General features: G+C 36.1%; 1 protein-coding gene across 4 annotated transcripts in view; it reads left to right on the plus strand.

Moving 5' to 3' along the window:
• The window catches only part of CACNA2D1 (calcium voltage-gated channel auxiliary subunit alpha2delta 1), a 482,485-nt gene that overhangs the window by 99,126 nt on the left and 366,208 nt on the right, over nucleotides 1-17,151 (plus strand). For all 4 annotated transcript variants that reach the window (XM_047752036.1, XM_047752039.1, XM_047752037.1 and 1 more), the window contains exon 3: nucleotides 3,000-3,116. In XM_047752036.1, coding sequence (XP_047607992.1) covers nucleotides 3,000-3,116 — 117 coding nt within the window. The remainder of the gene's footprint in view (nucleotides 1-2,999; nucleotides 3,117-17,151) is intronic.

Consider the following 17,151-nt stretch of genomic DNA (forward strand, 5'->3'; position numbering starts at 1 on the left):
ATTTGGGCATTTTGTGTTGACATTCATTTTTTACCCAACCGTTAGCTCATGCAACTGACAATAGAATAGAACTAATATATTTTAAAAGCTTGTTTTTTGTTTAATAGAATGCATTATTTGCTTTTTTAATTAGAGGGGAAGAGGGAAGGGACTGAAGAGCTTAGAGGTTAAGTAGGAAATACTGAATATTTTTTAATGCAAAATTCGTTTTTTAAAACCTCTGCATACTTTCAAAGGAAGAAGGGAGGTTTTGTTTTTATTTTCTTTGTTTTCGGTAGAATATATTTCTAACATTTGAATTTAGTATCATTAGTTACTCTTCAGCTTAGATGAAGGACTCTTCACATAACTCAACATCTCTCTATGTTGACCAATATAAGTGATGATGTGATTTATGATTAAAAAAAAACCTTTATTATACTTTTGAATCATTGTAAAATTTCTTAAGGGCACGTTCATCCTTGAAAGTGACCAAGAAAGAAAATTATATTATACTTGTGTTTTGAATGTATCTTTTAGAAACAAGACGTTCTAAGTTGCTAGGGAACAAGTAGTTCAAAAACTTGCAAAGCACTTAATAAAGAAGAAAAAAATAATAACCAAACTATCCCTCATCATACAATTCAACTAAAAGTAAATGAAATTGTTTTTATGAGTATCTGAAGCAGTTGAGGGGACAGTGACTCTCTTTTCCTGCGTATATTGGTATTGAACATATGTGAAAACACTGCAATAAAAGTAGTGAGATTAGAGTGATGATGAGAGTAATATTATGACAAAATTAATATGGGGATTTTATATGACTAAATTATTGCCCTTTGAATAGTTTGAAGAAAAACGTATAAGTTCAAAATTCAAGCAAGTATGAGGAAAAACCTCATGATTTGAAAAAGATAAACAATTTTAGCATTAAGAGCTTGATTTAGAAGTTCCTTGGTGGCCTTGTGGGTTAGGTATCTGGTGTTGTCACTGCTGTGGCACAGGTTCGATCCCTGGCCTGGGAACTTCTGCATGCCTCAGGCACGGGCAAGAAAATTTTTTTTTTTTTATCTTTTTGCCGTTTCTTGGGCCACTCCCGCAGCACATGAAGGTTCCAAGGCTAGGGGTCTAATCGGAGCTGTAGACCCTGGCCTACACCAGAGCCACAGCAACCAGGGGTCCAAGTTGCATCTGCAAGCTACACCACAGCTCATGGCAAAGCCGGGTACTTAACCCACTGAGCAAGGCCAGGCATCGAACCCGCAACCTCCTGGTTCCTAGTCGGATTCATTAACCACTGCGCCATGACGGAAACTACAAGAAAAAAATGTTTGATTTAAGTCTTTAATAACTATTAATTAGCTTATTAATTTAATTATAGTTAATTGGATTCACTAAGATATTGATATGTTTTTAATCACTTAAATAAAAATGTTTAACTTCATGTAAAAAATAAACATTAGCATATGTATCTGTGTCCTTTTTTCCCCTTTTTAAAATATAGTTGATTTATAATGTTAATTTCTGCTGTACAGGAAATTGATTCAGTTATACATATGTATATAATATACACATTCTTTTTTTTTTTTTTTTAAGGGCCTCATCCATGGCATATGGAAGTTCTCAGGCTAGGGATTGAATCAGAGCTGCAGCTGCCTGCTTGTGCTGTGACCTACACTGCAGCTCAGGGCAAAGCCTGATCCTTAACCCAGTGAGCGGGACCAGGGATCGAACCTACATCCTCATGGATCTTGTTGGGTTTGTTTCCACCAAGCCACAATGGGAACTCCCTATATGTTCTTTTTAATATAATTTTCCATTATGATTTAATCTCAGAGTATTGAATATAGTTCCCTGTGCTATACAGTAGAACCTTGTTGTTTATTACTGTCCTTTGGAAACCAAACCAATGTTCACCAGCAGTGTACATGATCATCTGGGACCAGGCTGTAGAACTTGTTGGTAGTAATGCAGAATGCTGGAGTTGTGCCAGGAAAAAGCAGGGTTGAACTGGTTCCTGCTTGTGCCTGGATCGCTTCTCATAAGATGGTAAAAACCCGCCAGTCCCTGGCTTTCAAATATGGTTTAGTCATGCATGTGCAACCCATCTGTTGGATACATAAGGGATTTCCTTCTCAGCTCAGCCCTCTAGCCACAAACATAATCACTGTTTTATTTATTTTTTCCTTTCTTTTTTTAATTCTTCCCCTCCTGCCAGGAGTGTACATGCTCTGTAAACCAGATGTGTCTTATGGCACTCTAGGGAAATCCTTCACTGATGTGAATCAGAATTGAAGTTGTTTTCCTATTGCTGCATAGCTTATTTTCAGTACAGTTTCATTAGGTGGGTCAAAAAAAATTCGATTTCATAATAAAAGTATCAGTTCTCTACAATTACAGTTTCAACTGAACTTTACTGTTGACCTTGGTGACCTTCATTTTCTTCATCTGTCAAATGAAGCTCCTGTGTCACCTGGCTGAACCATAGCGGGGGAGGGGCTTCATTCTCTGTGTCTCTTTCTTGTCATAAAGCTTAGCATACACTTCTGCTTCAGTGATAGCATCCAGGGAAAAAGTGCAAGAGTCCCTCAGTACAGTACGACATTCTCTTTCCCCCATCTTTGTTCCCTGCACACATCCTCCAGGTTTCACTTCCAGGCTTAGGTTCTCCTTCTGTTTTCTAGGATGATTTCCCTCTTTTTTTTTAAATGCTAATGGTAGTTAATACCAGGTTTTGAGGTTGGGGGTTACAACTTCAAGTTACAAAATTGTGTACACAAACCATTGTGGTGATAGATATTTTTGTCACTTGTTAACATGACATACTATTTTTATGAGCTTGTGGTCTTAGAGCAAATATATATCTCAGTCACACCTAAACTCTGAAAAGATAAAGATGAAAAAAGGAAAGAGTTTGTCCTTGTAATCAATTGTTTGTAGTTTTAAATGCATTCTAGTGTAAACTTAGAAGTCAAATAAGTGATTATTATTCTTAGCAATTGTATTTTCCCTTCATACAGATTTATGAAAAATACCAAGATTTGTATACTGTGGAACCAAATAATGCACGCCAGCTGGTGGAAATTGCAGCCAGGGATATTGAGAAACTTCTGAGCAACAGATCTAAAGCCCTGGTGGTGAGTTTAACTTATATCCGCCCATTTTATTATTTTCCATTACCTATTTATTATTTGTCCTTCATGTTTTATTTGGATTAGTATGCTTTTTCTTTTTTTCCTTAGAAGCTGTGTTCATCTAATATGTTTATTAAAGATGAGATCATGGTTTCATAGTGAATCCCAAACAATAAGTTCGCTTGTTTCTAATTATTAGTTCATTTTTTTGTATTGGGCAATTTTAATACAGGGGAATAGTATATTTAATTGGTACATACATCTACCTGTACATATCTGGTGCCTAATAATAATGTTTAAATTGATCGTACAATATAAAACCCATCAATGTTGCCAGCATCCTTAAAGCTGCCCTTGTAATACTACCTTCCTGTCTCCTCACCTGCCTCCCTGCCAGACGTGGCCAAGTACACTAGATATTTGATTACTCATTTCTTTGCTCTTTAATAGTAGCTGTACCTCACATAAATGTTTTGCTAAACATGTGTTTGTTTGCTTGTTTTTTGGCTTTATTCAAATCACATTATGCTGTAGCTAGTCATTAGCCACTTCCTTTCTTCCATCAATACTATATTTGCATGATTTATCTGGATGTTTGTACTTAGCTTTAATTCATTGTTGTTTACACTAAAATACTATTTTATGAGGATATATTTGAATTTATCCAGTAATAATCTGTTGGTAAATTAGTATTTAGATTGTTTCCAGATGGGCACTACTATGAATAGGGTGGCTGTCTCTTGAAGCATGAGCAAGAATATCTGTATGGTCAGTACATGGTAATAGAATTAATAAGACTGTGGGGTTTTCACAAAGTCACCTTTACACAAGGGTGACAATGATTTTCAAAAATAGTTCCATTAATTTAGACCTCCACTAACAGTATTTGAGTCCCCATTGGTCCATATTCTGGCCCATAAGTGGCAATGTCAGACTTCTTAATGATAGGCAACCAAATGGTTATGCTTATTAACACCTCTAGTTATTACTAAGGTGGACTTCTTGTTTTACATTCATTGAGCATTCTTATTCCTTCTTCAGTGACATATCTGTTCATATCTTTTGCACATTTCTGTTTAAATTGATTCACAGGTTATATCTTTTTGATGATTACTCATTTAAGCTGTATATAATGCAAATATCCTTTTCCAACTTGAGAATTCTCTCATTGTCTTTATAGCATATTTTGATAAATCAGTTCTTAATTTTAATGCAGTCCAAGTCAACTTTAAAAAATTATTTCTGTTGTGAGGTGTATGTTTTAAGAAATCCTTCCCTACCCTCAGTTTATAAATAATTTTTATATATTTTTATTCTAAAAGGTTCCATGTTTTCAAATTTACTTAACCCATGTGTGGCTAATATCAATATACAGTTGTAGGTTGCAATCCAAATTAAATTTTTTTCCAACTGGTATTCCCAGGGCCATTTCTTAAATAGTTTACCTTCCCCCAGTGAGGCTCATTTATCAGACTAGTAGTTTCAGAGCCTTACTGTCATCTTTTTCAAAAAGGTCTTGAGTCTTTTTTTTTTTTTTTTTTTTTTTGCTTTTTAGCGCCACATATGTGACATATAGAAGTTTCCAGCCTAGGGGTGAAATCAGAGCTGTAGCTGCCAGCCTACACCACTGCCACAGCAACTCAGGATCCAAGCCGTGTCTGCAACCTACACCGCAGCTGACGGCAAGGCCAGATCCTCAAGCCACTGAGCAAGATCAGGGATCAAACTTTCATTCTCATGGATACTGACTGATTTGGTTTGCTACCCCTAAGCCTCAAGGGGAACTCCCCGGCTCTCGAGTATTCCTGAACCTTCACATTTTATCTAAATTTTAGATTCAGAATGCTATTATATATTATCTAAGAAAATCTTTACTGGGATTTTGATTGATGGTGCATTGACTCAGATGAAATTTAGAAGAATTGATGTCATTATGATATTTTGTCTTTCTATTTATAAACATGATATTCTTTGCACTTAGCTATGTTTTATGCCCTTTAATAAGGTTTTTAAATTTAAAATTTCAAAGTTCATAGAGTTCTTGTACATCTTTTCTTGGATGTAATGCTGGAGCTTAAGTTTAGTTCTTCCTCTACAAATCTCAGCACTGCTACAGGTGTTTCTTCCAGGATAGCTCTGAATTCCCTGTTTACTTATCACTCACAGTTCAGATTTTTTAGCTTACTGTATTTTATGCATATCTTGGCACTCAGAAATTATCCTTGTTTTTTGGGTTCTTATACATTTTTATGTTTCTTAAAATATCTAGGATCTTGTAATGTAATAGGAAGGGCCTATGCAATATTTGGCATGTCATTTTGCCAGAAGTTGAAACATTTAAGTTTTAAGAAATGTATAAATGAATAATCCATAGTAAGATAAACTTTCATGACTAGAAGATTCAAATCATTAGTATGCGCAGTTTCAGGTATATGAATACCCTTTTAAAGCATCATTTATAGATGTAAATATGTTTTCAATAAGAGTTAAGTAAAAGTTAAGTTCTTTCTAAGTGATGAATATTCACTTAATGACAGCTGAAAATGATTCTTTTTATATTGATTTTTATCAGTTTACATTTTTTCCTCCTGATGTAGGAAGCAGATAATCTGGACATTGCAGTCCTTTGCAAAAGGTCATCAAATGAAGTAGGATGTATCTTACCTTAATTGAATTAAAATGGGAGCCTAGTGAGACTTGCTCTTTTTTATCATTTGGAATTGAAAGTCTAGACACCTGGTGCATTCTTGGAGTCCTGTGGGATCAGTGACTGTCTTAAGCACCTGATGTCAGAACACAGAAAACACAATGACTAATTAAATGTGGAATTCGTGAGATTTTATGTGGGAGAGAAAGATTCATATTTGTTTTGAAACTCAATTCTTTATCTTTTTTGATTCTATGACAATAGATAATACATTATTTAAAAGAGAAATATTTTGGGGCCAACTGAAAAACAGGTGCTATATTGTATTATACATGAATGCAGGGTGGCATTATTAATTTTCTTCTGTTTTGGCTGGAGGCTTGTACTCAGGGAGACTTCTGGATTAAAGGAGCTTTAATTTCTCTGGGTAGGGTATCAATGTAATTACATAAATAAATATGTTGGAAAGTATCTTGAATACACAGATTTGAGGTAGATGATAAAATTTATTACCAGTAAGACCTTATTGAGTGTTTACCAAAAAAGCATTTTTTGGTTCTTTCTCACAGTAATGCTTTGTTCTAGACACCATTATTAGTCTCATTTTCAGTGGGGAACCTGGCTCTTGGAGGATGCCTTTAACTTGCCCAAGGAAATGTGTTTAACAAGCAACATATAATGTGTTTCTCAAACTTTAATATGCATAAAATTCACCCCTGGCTCTTGTTAAAGTGCAAATTTTTATTTGGTAGATAGAGCCAGAGATCCTGCATTCTAATAAGCTCTTAGGTGATGGTTTTAATAAAAAGACTATATTTTGAGTAGTAAGAATGTGAGAGAATTCAGATTCAAGTGTCTCTGACTTTAACCTCTCATTCTTACCTATTACACAAATATATCCTTTGGCCCAAAGAAGTGTATAATTATAACTAGGAAGAACACAGGCTAGGTGGTATGTTGTAAACTACTGTTTGTTCAGACTGATTAAGAATTGGAGGTTTCAATTAACGGAATATTCTAGAAGGCTATGAATTTGTCAGTGAATGTTATATCAACCACTTTCAAAAAGAACCTGTATTCTCATGGATACTAGTCAGGTTCGTTAACTGCTGAGCAAGAATGAGAACTCCCATAGAACCTTTATTATTCTTTAGTATCAAAGTTATCAACCTAAGAAACACTTGAAAATATATTATAGGTGTAAAGTTCATGAAAGAGTAGTAAATAGAATAGTTTATTCTTACACATCTATTAAAGAAATTACCTGACAATTTATGTTTGATAATTCAGCTTCTTTTTCTTTTTATTAAAAGGGGATGAATTAAAGGTGTGTTTTTTTTTTTTAGTAGAATGATTACTTTTCGGTACCCTCAATAATTTTTTTTTTGTTCATGCATGTAAATAGATATTTTGTATTTGGACATTGAAATTAATTGTCTTTTATAGCCTGTTGATTAAAAACTAAAATACAACTTATTTATTGCTTTATGCTTATCTTGTGTTTGTTATATGTTTAATTCTACTTCCACCATATTTTCTTTTTCAATTTCAGTTTTTATTTTTACTCTTTTTTGGGGGGGGCCACATGTGTGATATATAGAAGTGCCCAGGCTAGAACTGGAGCTGTAGTTGTTGGCCTATGCGACAACCACAGCAATGCCGAATACTTAACCCACTGAGCAAGGACAGGGATTGAACCTGCGTCCTCATGGATACTAGTTAGGTTTGTTACTGCTGAATAACAATGGGAACTCCTGCTGTTGACTTTTTATTCACATTTATTTTGTTGGATGGCCTTTGATCTGATCGATCAACTTGACTTAAGAACTGAAAGAGAAATTGATTAAAAAAAAAAGAGTTGCTTTTGTACTAAAACCATCCCTTTGATAGCAAAACAGACTTTTGCACTCCAATAGTTGCTTATTTGGATTTGTTTTGTTTTGTTGAGTATATAAAAACATTATGATTCTGACGATTTATATATATTAGGCTCTTCCAGAAACCCTATGAAGTAGGCAGATTAAAATTCAATTTACTCTTGTTTTATAACTGAGGAAATTCAGAGAGGACTAGGGTTTTGTTCTTATGTATAGATAACATAAAGTTGTGGTAGAATTCAATTTTAAGACTTCTGTTAACAAATCCCCCCCGTCCTATACTGATAATAAATAATTTCAGCTATTTATTTCAAAGATATGTCCATAAATGATGATTTTTTTTGACACTGGCTATATCTGTGTCTTAGAAATTGGCTCAACATGATGATTATCCTGCTAATATTGTTAAATTAGTTTAAGTGATCTCAAATTTGTGTTTGGCAGCAAAAAAAGAAAAAAAAATTAACTTCATTATTCACATTTATTTTACCCTGAACTAGGCGGAAAAATCTGCTGGTGTTAATGAACAATTTACGAGAGAAAGCTTTTCAATAAAATAGTGCATCATCAAATGATGCCGCCTGAATGATGGAGGTGAATGAAATTAGTCTTAGTGTTCACCATCAAGTTCTGCCAAGGGGATCCTGCTGAGTAAATGGGGTGGGGAGGGGTCTCTAGACATTTTGCTGAAGGAAGTAAGATCAAGTTTATCATAAACAGATTTTTTAGTGACACTTTTTCAATTATGGTATATCCTCTCTCCCTCTGGTTGTCCTGGTAACTTTAATTAAACCTGCTCTCATCTATTATGAAGCTTTAAATACTTTAATATGCTACATCTCTTAATTCAGCCTTGATATTTAGCTTATGATTAGTTAATGAAAAGGACAAGATGACAAACAATTTCAGATAACTATTAAAGTGGGATTTTTTCCCAAGAACCAGATTATTGTTTAATCAAATTGTTTGCTTGTGTTTCTTTAGCTCTTATTTCCAGTAGTTCTTTATCTTTTATGTTTGTCAGCAGTGACTTAAAATTTTGATAAAAATGTGTATTCCTGGCCTTTATCTCTAGAGTATAATCCAGAAATATAGAACAGAATCTCATAAAAATAGATTCAAAGAAGTAATGAAGAGATCCAGGAAAAAATGTGAAATTCTTTAGAGACTTGAAGAATTAAAACTGTCCTGTATTTGTGTATTAGTAGCCATTGGTTTACTTTTGTGAGAACAGATTCAATAGAATGTATTAGAACTGAGTAAAGACTATTGTGTTAAGGAATGATTGAGTATGTGGAATGGATGGTCAATGGAGACCTGCTGTAAGAGCTCAGGGAAATCCACTCATGATTTGTGATCACCGATAGGGGAATGGATATATTTATATGTGTGGCTGAAGCACTTTGCCATACAGCAGAAATTAACATAACATTGTAAACCAACTATACTTCAATTAAATTAAAAAGGAAAGAGTGATTGGGAAGTGAGAAATTGGCAATAAATGTATCTATGTTTCTGTGAAGTTTGGTAGAGTGAAAGAGAAGTATGGAATACAACTAGACAGTTTATTTTTTGTTTATTTTTGAGAATGAAGGACATATAAGCATGCTTATAGGTGGGAACAAGTCTATGAAATAAGAGAAATCTGAATGTTTTTGAAGGTTGTTTCTAGAAAAAAACAAGATGGAGAAAAGGTCGGAGTCATGTAATTTATCTTTGAAAAGACGGTGGTATCCGTCACTTAAGACAGAGGATTATTGCTATAAATAAAGACCGTTGAGTTTGCAGACAGAAAATTTCAGTCATACTGGATGACAACTTTTCTCTTAGTAAAGTATAAATTAGTATTTATGCAAAGAATGAAGGGGCCATGGTAATCTTTAGGATGAGGGTGAAGATTTGAGGAGCAAAGTAAGAAAAAAATAAAGAGTCCACTGTGGGTAAGGGAGATGATTAAAATCAAGAGCCTTCTTCTTCTTCTTCTTTTTTTTTTTTTTTGTCTTTTTGCCATTTCTTGGGCCACTCCCACAGCATATGGAGGTTCCCAGGCTAGGGGTCAAATCGGAGCTGTAGCCACCGGCGTACGCCAGAGCCACAGCAACGCAGGATCCGAGCCACGTCTGCAACCTACACCACAGCTCACTGGCAACGCCGGATCGTTAACCCACTGAGCAAGGGCAGGGACCGAACCCGCAACCTCATGGTTCCTAGTCGGATTCGTTAACCACTGCGCCACGACGGGAACTCCTTTTTTTTTTTTTTTTTTTTTTCCTGTCTTTTTAGGGTTGCACCCAGGCATATGGTGGTTCCCAGGCTCGGGGTTGAATCAGCTGTAAGCACCGGCCTACACAACAGCCACAGCATCACAGGAGCCAAGCCACATTTGAGACCTACTACACCACAGCTAACCGCAATGCCAGATCCTTAACCCACCGAGCAAGGCCCGAGATCAAACCTGCATCCTCATGAATACAAGTCAGATTCATTTCCGCTGAGCCACAGCAGGAACTCCTCGAGACTCCTTAGCATTGAGAAAAAACAAAAGATATAAAATACCCTCCTGTTTCAAAAGTGAAGTTGAAAGAGCTGTTTGAAAGCTCTGTGTGTGTGTGTGTGTGTGTGTGTGTGTTTGTGTCCAAAGTCTTTCTAGAGGGTATAAACTTGTCCATGTTGGTGAGAACAAGAAAAAATTACTTTGGGAATATTGAGCTTCCAGGAGAAAAGTGTGCTTGCCCTTCTCTTTAATCTTAGTGTAAATGTCTCCAAGAGGCTACTCTGATTGCTGATATACTTTCCTTTGAGTCTAAGCAATAAAGGGACTAGGTGATCCACTAGTTTTTGCAAAGTTGTTTTGCAAAGTTGAGATTACTTTCATTGATTTGGATTTGATACATTACATGCCTATGGATGCTAAAAGTGAGGTGCTGATGCTCTGTCTGCCTGCCTGGGGCCTGAACATTGAAAGATGGCTTTGTTGGGCATGAACTTATATACCAATCAGAACAGAGGTGAGCCTTATGGGATGGAGCTGGTCTGGGAATCCATCCAATGGGACTTCCTGCCAGGAGCAAAGCCAGTTCTACACTGTCAGCTGAGGGATAGGGTATAAATGCAAACCAGAAATACGGCATTGCAGTTAAGTGTTCTGGATATTTCCAGCAAGCACAGGAAAGCACCCCAAGAAGGGAACAAGTTGGTATTGACCACCCATCAGTCCCAGAGAGTACCAATATGTAATTACCATCAAGAAAGGGCCTTCCACTGCCAGTTTTCTCAGCGTCATTGGTGAAATCAGCACATGTGCCCTGGTAACTGGAGTCAATGTGAGATGAGGAGGAAAAAGCTCCAAGAGTGAGATAGAGCTCTGTCACACTCATACTAAATACCTGAAGTTTCTCAGCCTGGAGCAATGCCAAGCTGGTAATGAGATTATAGATGAAATTGAGCCTAGACTTTTCGTGGATAACAGATTCATTATTTTATTAACTGAGGTTGCTTTTAGGTTTAGAAATTGTATATAAAAAGATAAACGGAAAATTTATGGAACCTCTACGGCTTAAAGTTGTATTTAAATATGATTAATAGACAAGCCAACTAAAGAGTGATTTAAACAGATTGCAGGTTTATTTTCTCTCAAAATAGAAAACTGGACGTGGATAACTCAAGAGATTTCTCAAAGTCCCATTCTGTTCATCTCACTAGATGACCCTTGCACAAGGGGGAGTAAGAGATGGAGTTTTTTAGCTGGGCCATTGTCTCTCCTACAGAATTGTGGTACTCAGTTAAAATGTGGATCCAGCCAGCCTGAGTCTGTGTCAAGACCTTTTCAAGATTTAATGTGAATTTTAGTAAAGACAGTCTAGAGAAAATTCATTTTGAAGGATCAGAGGAAAGAAAGGAAAACTTTGCTTTTTTTTTTGTTTTTTTCTACAGAGTCCCATTCTTTCTATATAATGATTGCATATATAATCAATTTAACTTTCTCTAACAAAGCCTGACACAGTGCGAACAGGAGGTGAATGAAAGGACTGTCAAATCCACCTTGGATTAAGATTTATCAGAGTAAATTTTATAAACTTACTCTGGAGGGATATGTAGGAATTAGTCAGCAGTAGTTGATTTATTTGAAATCATGAACTGTGATAGGTGGAGTCTGATAATGGTTTAAGAGAGTAAACATTTCTATGTATATAAAATGTATGTTTATTGAGAACAATGGAGAAACAAGAAATTGTGGTAAATTAAAGAAATTAAAGAAATTAAGGGTTCTGGGTAATAAAGAAGGTTGAGGCATCCATGAATGGGTGGGTTACTTAAACAGAGAAGAGTGAAAGTCTTTGGAGTTTTCATAGTCAAGAACAGAGGAATAGTTAGCATTTATTGAATATCAATTACGGTCCAAGCAGTTTGTTAGGTTCTTTCTTTATATTTCTAACACAATTTCTGTCTGCAAAAGAGGTATGATTGTTCTCATTTTCCAGATGTAAAAGTGAAAGCCTAAGGAATTTAAAAAAAAATTGTCCAACTTTACCAAGAAAAGAATTCAAACCTATATATGTATATGTAGGTGTGGATTGTATTTTTTTTTTCCATTTAACTAAATATTACTGTAGATGATAGCAGTTTTCACTCTGAACATAGGATTTTTCTGAAGTAGATGATGGTTTTAAATCAGAGATGCCTGTATTTCTTGATACCATTTGCTAATGTGTTAAATGGAAATCTCCAGATAGACCAGCACATTTCCTCTCTCGAGTTACACACTTTAGTATGATCTTTATGGATTTTAAATCTAAAGTATTTATAATAATAGAAATTTGGGGCCAAACAGAAGGGATGGGTAAACACTAAGTGCTGTGTTTAAGACCTCTTAGATCACCCTAAGAAGCAAACAGATCCATATACCTGTAATGATGCTGTTACTTGGCACTACACTCAGTGCTTTAATTTTCATAGCATTCTGTACTGATTGATATATTATTGAAAAGTTAGAAGCCAAGTGTTTCTAAACAACAATTTCGGTTGTAAATCACTCTGTGCTAGAGAGAGTACTTTCTCCTCCCCCATTTCATGAAGTAGCATTTGCACTAAATGACTGTCTGAACAAAGACACTTTTGAAAAAAAAAAAGGTAGCTTCCAAGTATACCTTTAAGATAGAGGTACACTTAATGGTACAGTGTACCTCGTTTTCTAATGGAAGGTGTTTAGATTCTGGGCAACATTCTTGATAATCTGTTTCTGCAAAAAGAAATCTCTTTTGGGAATGCAATTCTCATAGACTTGAGTTGGCTTAATTCTTTAGGATCAGAAAGTAATATTGAAACTATGCCAATCGCATTGCTGTGTTGACAATTTGACAAAGATAATGTATGCTCTGATATCACCATACTTGCAAAAAATTAGGGGAAAAGGAAGTGTTGGGTTGTTGATCACCTGGAGGAGAATGAAAGTTAGATGAATTGTGATTTGCAAAGATCACAGGCAGTAACAACTACATAAGTTGTAGGGCCCTGTGCAAAGTGAGAATGTGGGGTCCTTATTAAAAAGTTATTAGGAATTTAAAGATGGCAGCAGCAGAGCGTTAGACTGATTGTGGGGTCCTTCTGGGTGAAGGGCTCTGTCTGAGCACTGTGGCTCCAAGGCCCATGAAGCTGGCCAGCCCCCACCACAGGTGATTAGTAGTAGAACTAGAACTGGACTTGGGGTTCTTAACCACTTGTATAGGACTGTTTCTACAGTGATAGTCATTGAACTTTACATGGTAACTTGGGAGTCTATGAAACCTAGGATGATTGTTAAAATAAAAATCTTAAAGTGAGGCAAAAGGAAAAGCCGTGTTTTATTCCACTTCTGTTTTATAAAATGGCAAACTTGACCCAGCAGAACAGTAGACATGCTCTGATCTGAATGTGCTAATGGATGATGTTTTATATGAAAATACAGAGAAACAGTGCTAATCCAAGGCTACCATCTTTGATTTACTTAGTGGAATCTTGATAAAACTTTATAGCATGCCATAAATTTGTAGACAGTCTGATCAAGTAGTGTTTGCCGAAGGTAAGCACTGTTTTAGCCTTTTTTATTTATTTATTTATTTATTTATTTATTTATTTATTTATCTATCTATCTATCTATCTATCTATCTATCTATCTATCTATCTATCTATCTATCTATCTATCTATCTGTCTTTTTAGCTATTTCTTGGGCTGCTCCCGCTGCATATGGAGGTTCCCAGGCTAGGGGTCGAATCAGAGCTGTAGCCACCAGCCTACGCCAGAGCCACAGCAACGCGGGATCCAAGCCCCGTCTGCAACCTACACCACAGCTCACGGCAACGCCGGATCGTTAACCCACTGAGCAAGGGCAGGGACCGAACCCGCAACCTCATGGTTCCTAGTCGGATTCGTTAACCACTGCGCCACGACGGAAACTCCCTGTTTTAGCTTTTTATGGAGTTCAACTTCAGGCGGTGTTGTAACTTCTAAATGCTTTTACTTTTAAAAAATCTTTTGATGTCTTGTTTTCTGCGTTTTCCATATCCCTTTTATCCCATAGAAATACATAAACTCTCACCTTCCTCTGAATTCATTTTTCTAACTTTAAGGAGAACATGCAGGCAGAAGCCCTTTATGATATACCCAACATCACCCAGCCTTTTTTTGGTATATACAAAAGTTCTTTGAATCTGTTCTCCATAATTTTTTTTTAAGAGCTCATTTGGAGAGATGAGCTGTCTGTGCTACTTAAAATCCCCAGCCACCATTTACCATGAGAATGATAGAATACCCTGTTAATTTAATTAAAATACTATAGAATCATGAATCTTGAAGGGATTTTGGATATTCATTTTTCTGACTTTTCTCTCAGGCAGGTGAATGTCTCAACCAGCAAGTTTAGAGACTAGCTGTTCTTTTCTCACATATTTTTAGTGATGAAACTTCCACAGTTGTTATACTCTATGGTTGTTGCTTAGCTTAATATTCAAGAAAATAACTTCTAATATCCATGTCCTTGTCCAATTTAAACTTACATTTTCTGTTTCCAGTATACATTAACATTTGATGGGTGTTCTTCTTACATGAATATCTCATTATGTATGTGTAGAGGGGTGTTGGGGTGGTAGGAGCCATCATCAGTTCATCATAGCTGAGTGTTCTTGGCAAATACATGCTGATGATTCTCTGATGCCAAGTCATCATTGGCAGACATTGTGTTAAATACTTTACGTACATTCTCACATTAAATCTTTGGAACAGCCTGATGAGGTAGGTATGCTGTAGGTTGTGTCTGAAGATCAGAGGTATTACCTAATAAGACTGAGCCATCTGAGAGTGAGGTAGGAGAGATTTTCAACCCAGGTTTCCTTGACTCTGGAAGTATAGGTCAGTATACTGTAGCTTGATGACCTAATGAACCCTCGTTTCTTTAACTTCCTCATATAGACTTATTTTCTAGTCTGTTTTCATTTCTGTATTCTAGAAATGATCAAATGCTTATTCTCCAACTTTCTTAGAATGTATAGGTTAGAGGAGTTCCCATCGTGGTGCAGTGGAAACGAATCCGACTAGGAACCATGAGGTTGCGGGTTTGATCCCTGGCCTTGCTCAATGGGTTAAGGATCTGGTGTTGCCATGAGCTGTGATGTGGGTAGCAGACGTGGCTCAGATGTGACGTTGCTGTGGCTGTGGTGTAGGCTGGTAGCTATAGCTCTGATTAGACCCCTAGCCTGAGAACCTCCATATGCCTAAAAAAAGGACAAAAGCCAAAAAAACAAAACAAAAAAAGTATAGGTTAGAATCGAAGGTGGTACCTTTATCGAGGAGTGCTGTGATAAAGCACAGTGTAACTGCAAGTCAGCCGTTTTATTGGCACGTGATCTAGGTACAGTGGGAAATGCTTTATTCTCTGGGTTGTATGTTATGTGTTAGCTATTACATATGTGTGTTAGATGATTCTGATAAATTTATACTTAAGTTGCTAAATATACAAATATATCCTTGTTGTAAATAATTTAAACCATAGAAAATCTAGTTTAAGATGTAAACAGGAGTTCACTGGTGGTCCGGTGGTTTAGGATCCTGGATTGTGGCTGCAGTGGCTTTGGCCACTGCTGTGATGTGGGTTTGATCCCTGGCCCAGGAACTTCTGCGTGCCATGAGCATAGCCAAAAAAAAAAAAGATGAAAACAAAAAATCCCCTAGGAGTTCACCATCCAGTTTAAATGGCAGATGTATTTTTACATACAGAGAAAAACTGCCTTTTATAGTGCGATGACCCTTTAGCATTGTGTGTGTGTTACTTATCACTGTTTCATGGGTATTTGTCACTGGATATTAGTATATAATTCTTTCAAATGGCTTTACATATATGAATATATTATTTATTTAACCAACCTCCTATTGATAGGCATTAATTTTGTTTCTATATTAAGACAGTATTGCTTATAGCACGCCTTTACATTTGGGAAAACTAGATTATTTTATTAGAATTAAGTCATATAAATAGAATCAAAAAGCATATGGGGCATTATTGATATTTTTCTTTTAAAGAAATAGTCATCTGTAATTTTTCTTCTATTTCTTCACTAACTTTTTTGTTTTAGATAGCAGGGCTTCTGATAGACTTATTAGGTACGATTGACCAGGTGCATTTGGCCCAGTATAATATGTGTAATATGGTTCTATATGCAGGGCTTAATTTTAAATGATAGATGTATTTTTAATTATTATAATAATGTCAAAAACTCACATGACTGTACAGATTAGTGCCTTTGTAGTTGGCAGCATAATCAGTTCAAAATTAACAGGCTGGCTGGGGCAAACATCTGTCTTCCAGATTTATTTATTTATTTAATTTAGCCTAAAAGTTGCAGTTACTGATTACACGTACCAGCTCCTATGCTCCGTCTTGCCTGTGTTATCTCAGCTACAGGCGGCATGCCAGCCTGCTGGACTGTGGATCGTGATCCTGCTGTCCACAGACCTTGTATTCTAGGGCAACTCACACTGTCAGGGCCCAGTGAAGAGCAAGAACCATGCTGTGCCTTGACGGCCATGGCATTCTTTACCAGAGACTGCCTACCTCTTTTCTGGGTAATTTGTTCATTTAGTCCCAGGACTCATCACTCCCTAATTCCACTCCTCCTAGAAATGTTGCTCTATTGTTGCCTGAAAAACCAGTCACATCTGATTATTTACACTGCCTTTTATCGGAAATTCTAGGTCAGCTGACTTAAAAGTCTAATAAATAATAATGACTCATTTTCTCCAAGAGGGTTTACAGAAAATTTATTGCCCCATATTTCACAGCCTAGGCCATTTGTTCCCTCAGTATAACAACATAATATGACCTCTTAAAAAGGAAAATCATTAAATAGATCATTCAGTATGATATTTATGTGCTTGGGATATTCTTTAAAATGTAGATGTTCAATGGTCATTTTTGCTTGCAGTTCACAGTACTGAGTTTGTTGCAGAAATGTTCATTTTCATTAAACAACTTTGCATACATGA

The sequence above is a fragment of the Phacochoerus africanus genome, chromosome 11 (assembly GCF_016906955.1).
Source record: "Phacochoerus africanus isolate WHEZ1 chromosome 11, ROS_Pafr_v1, whole genome shotgun sequence".
NCBI classification, from domain to species: Eukaryota; Metazoa; Chordata; class Mammalia; order Artiodactyla; family Suidae; genus Phacochoerus; species Phacochoerus africanus.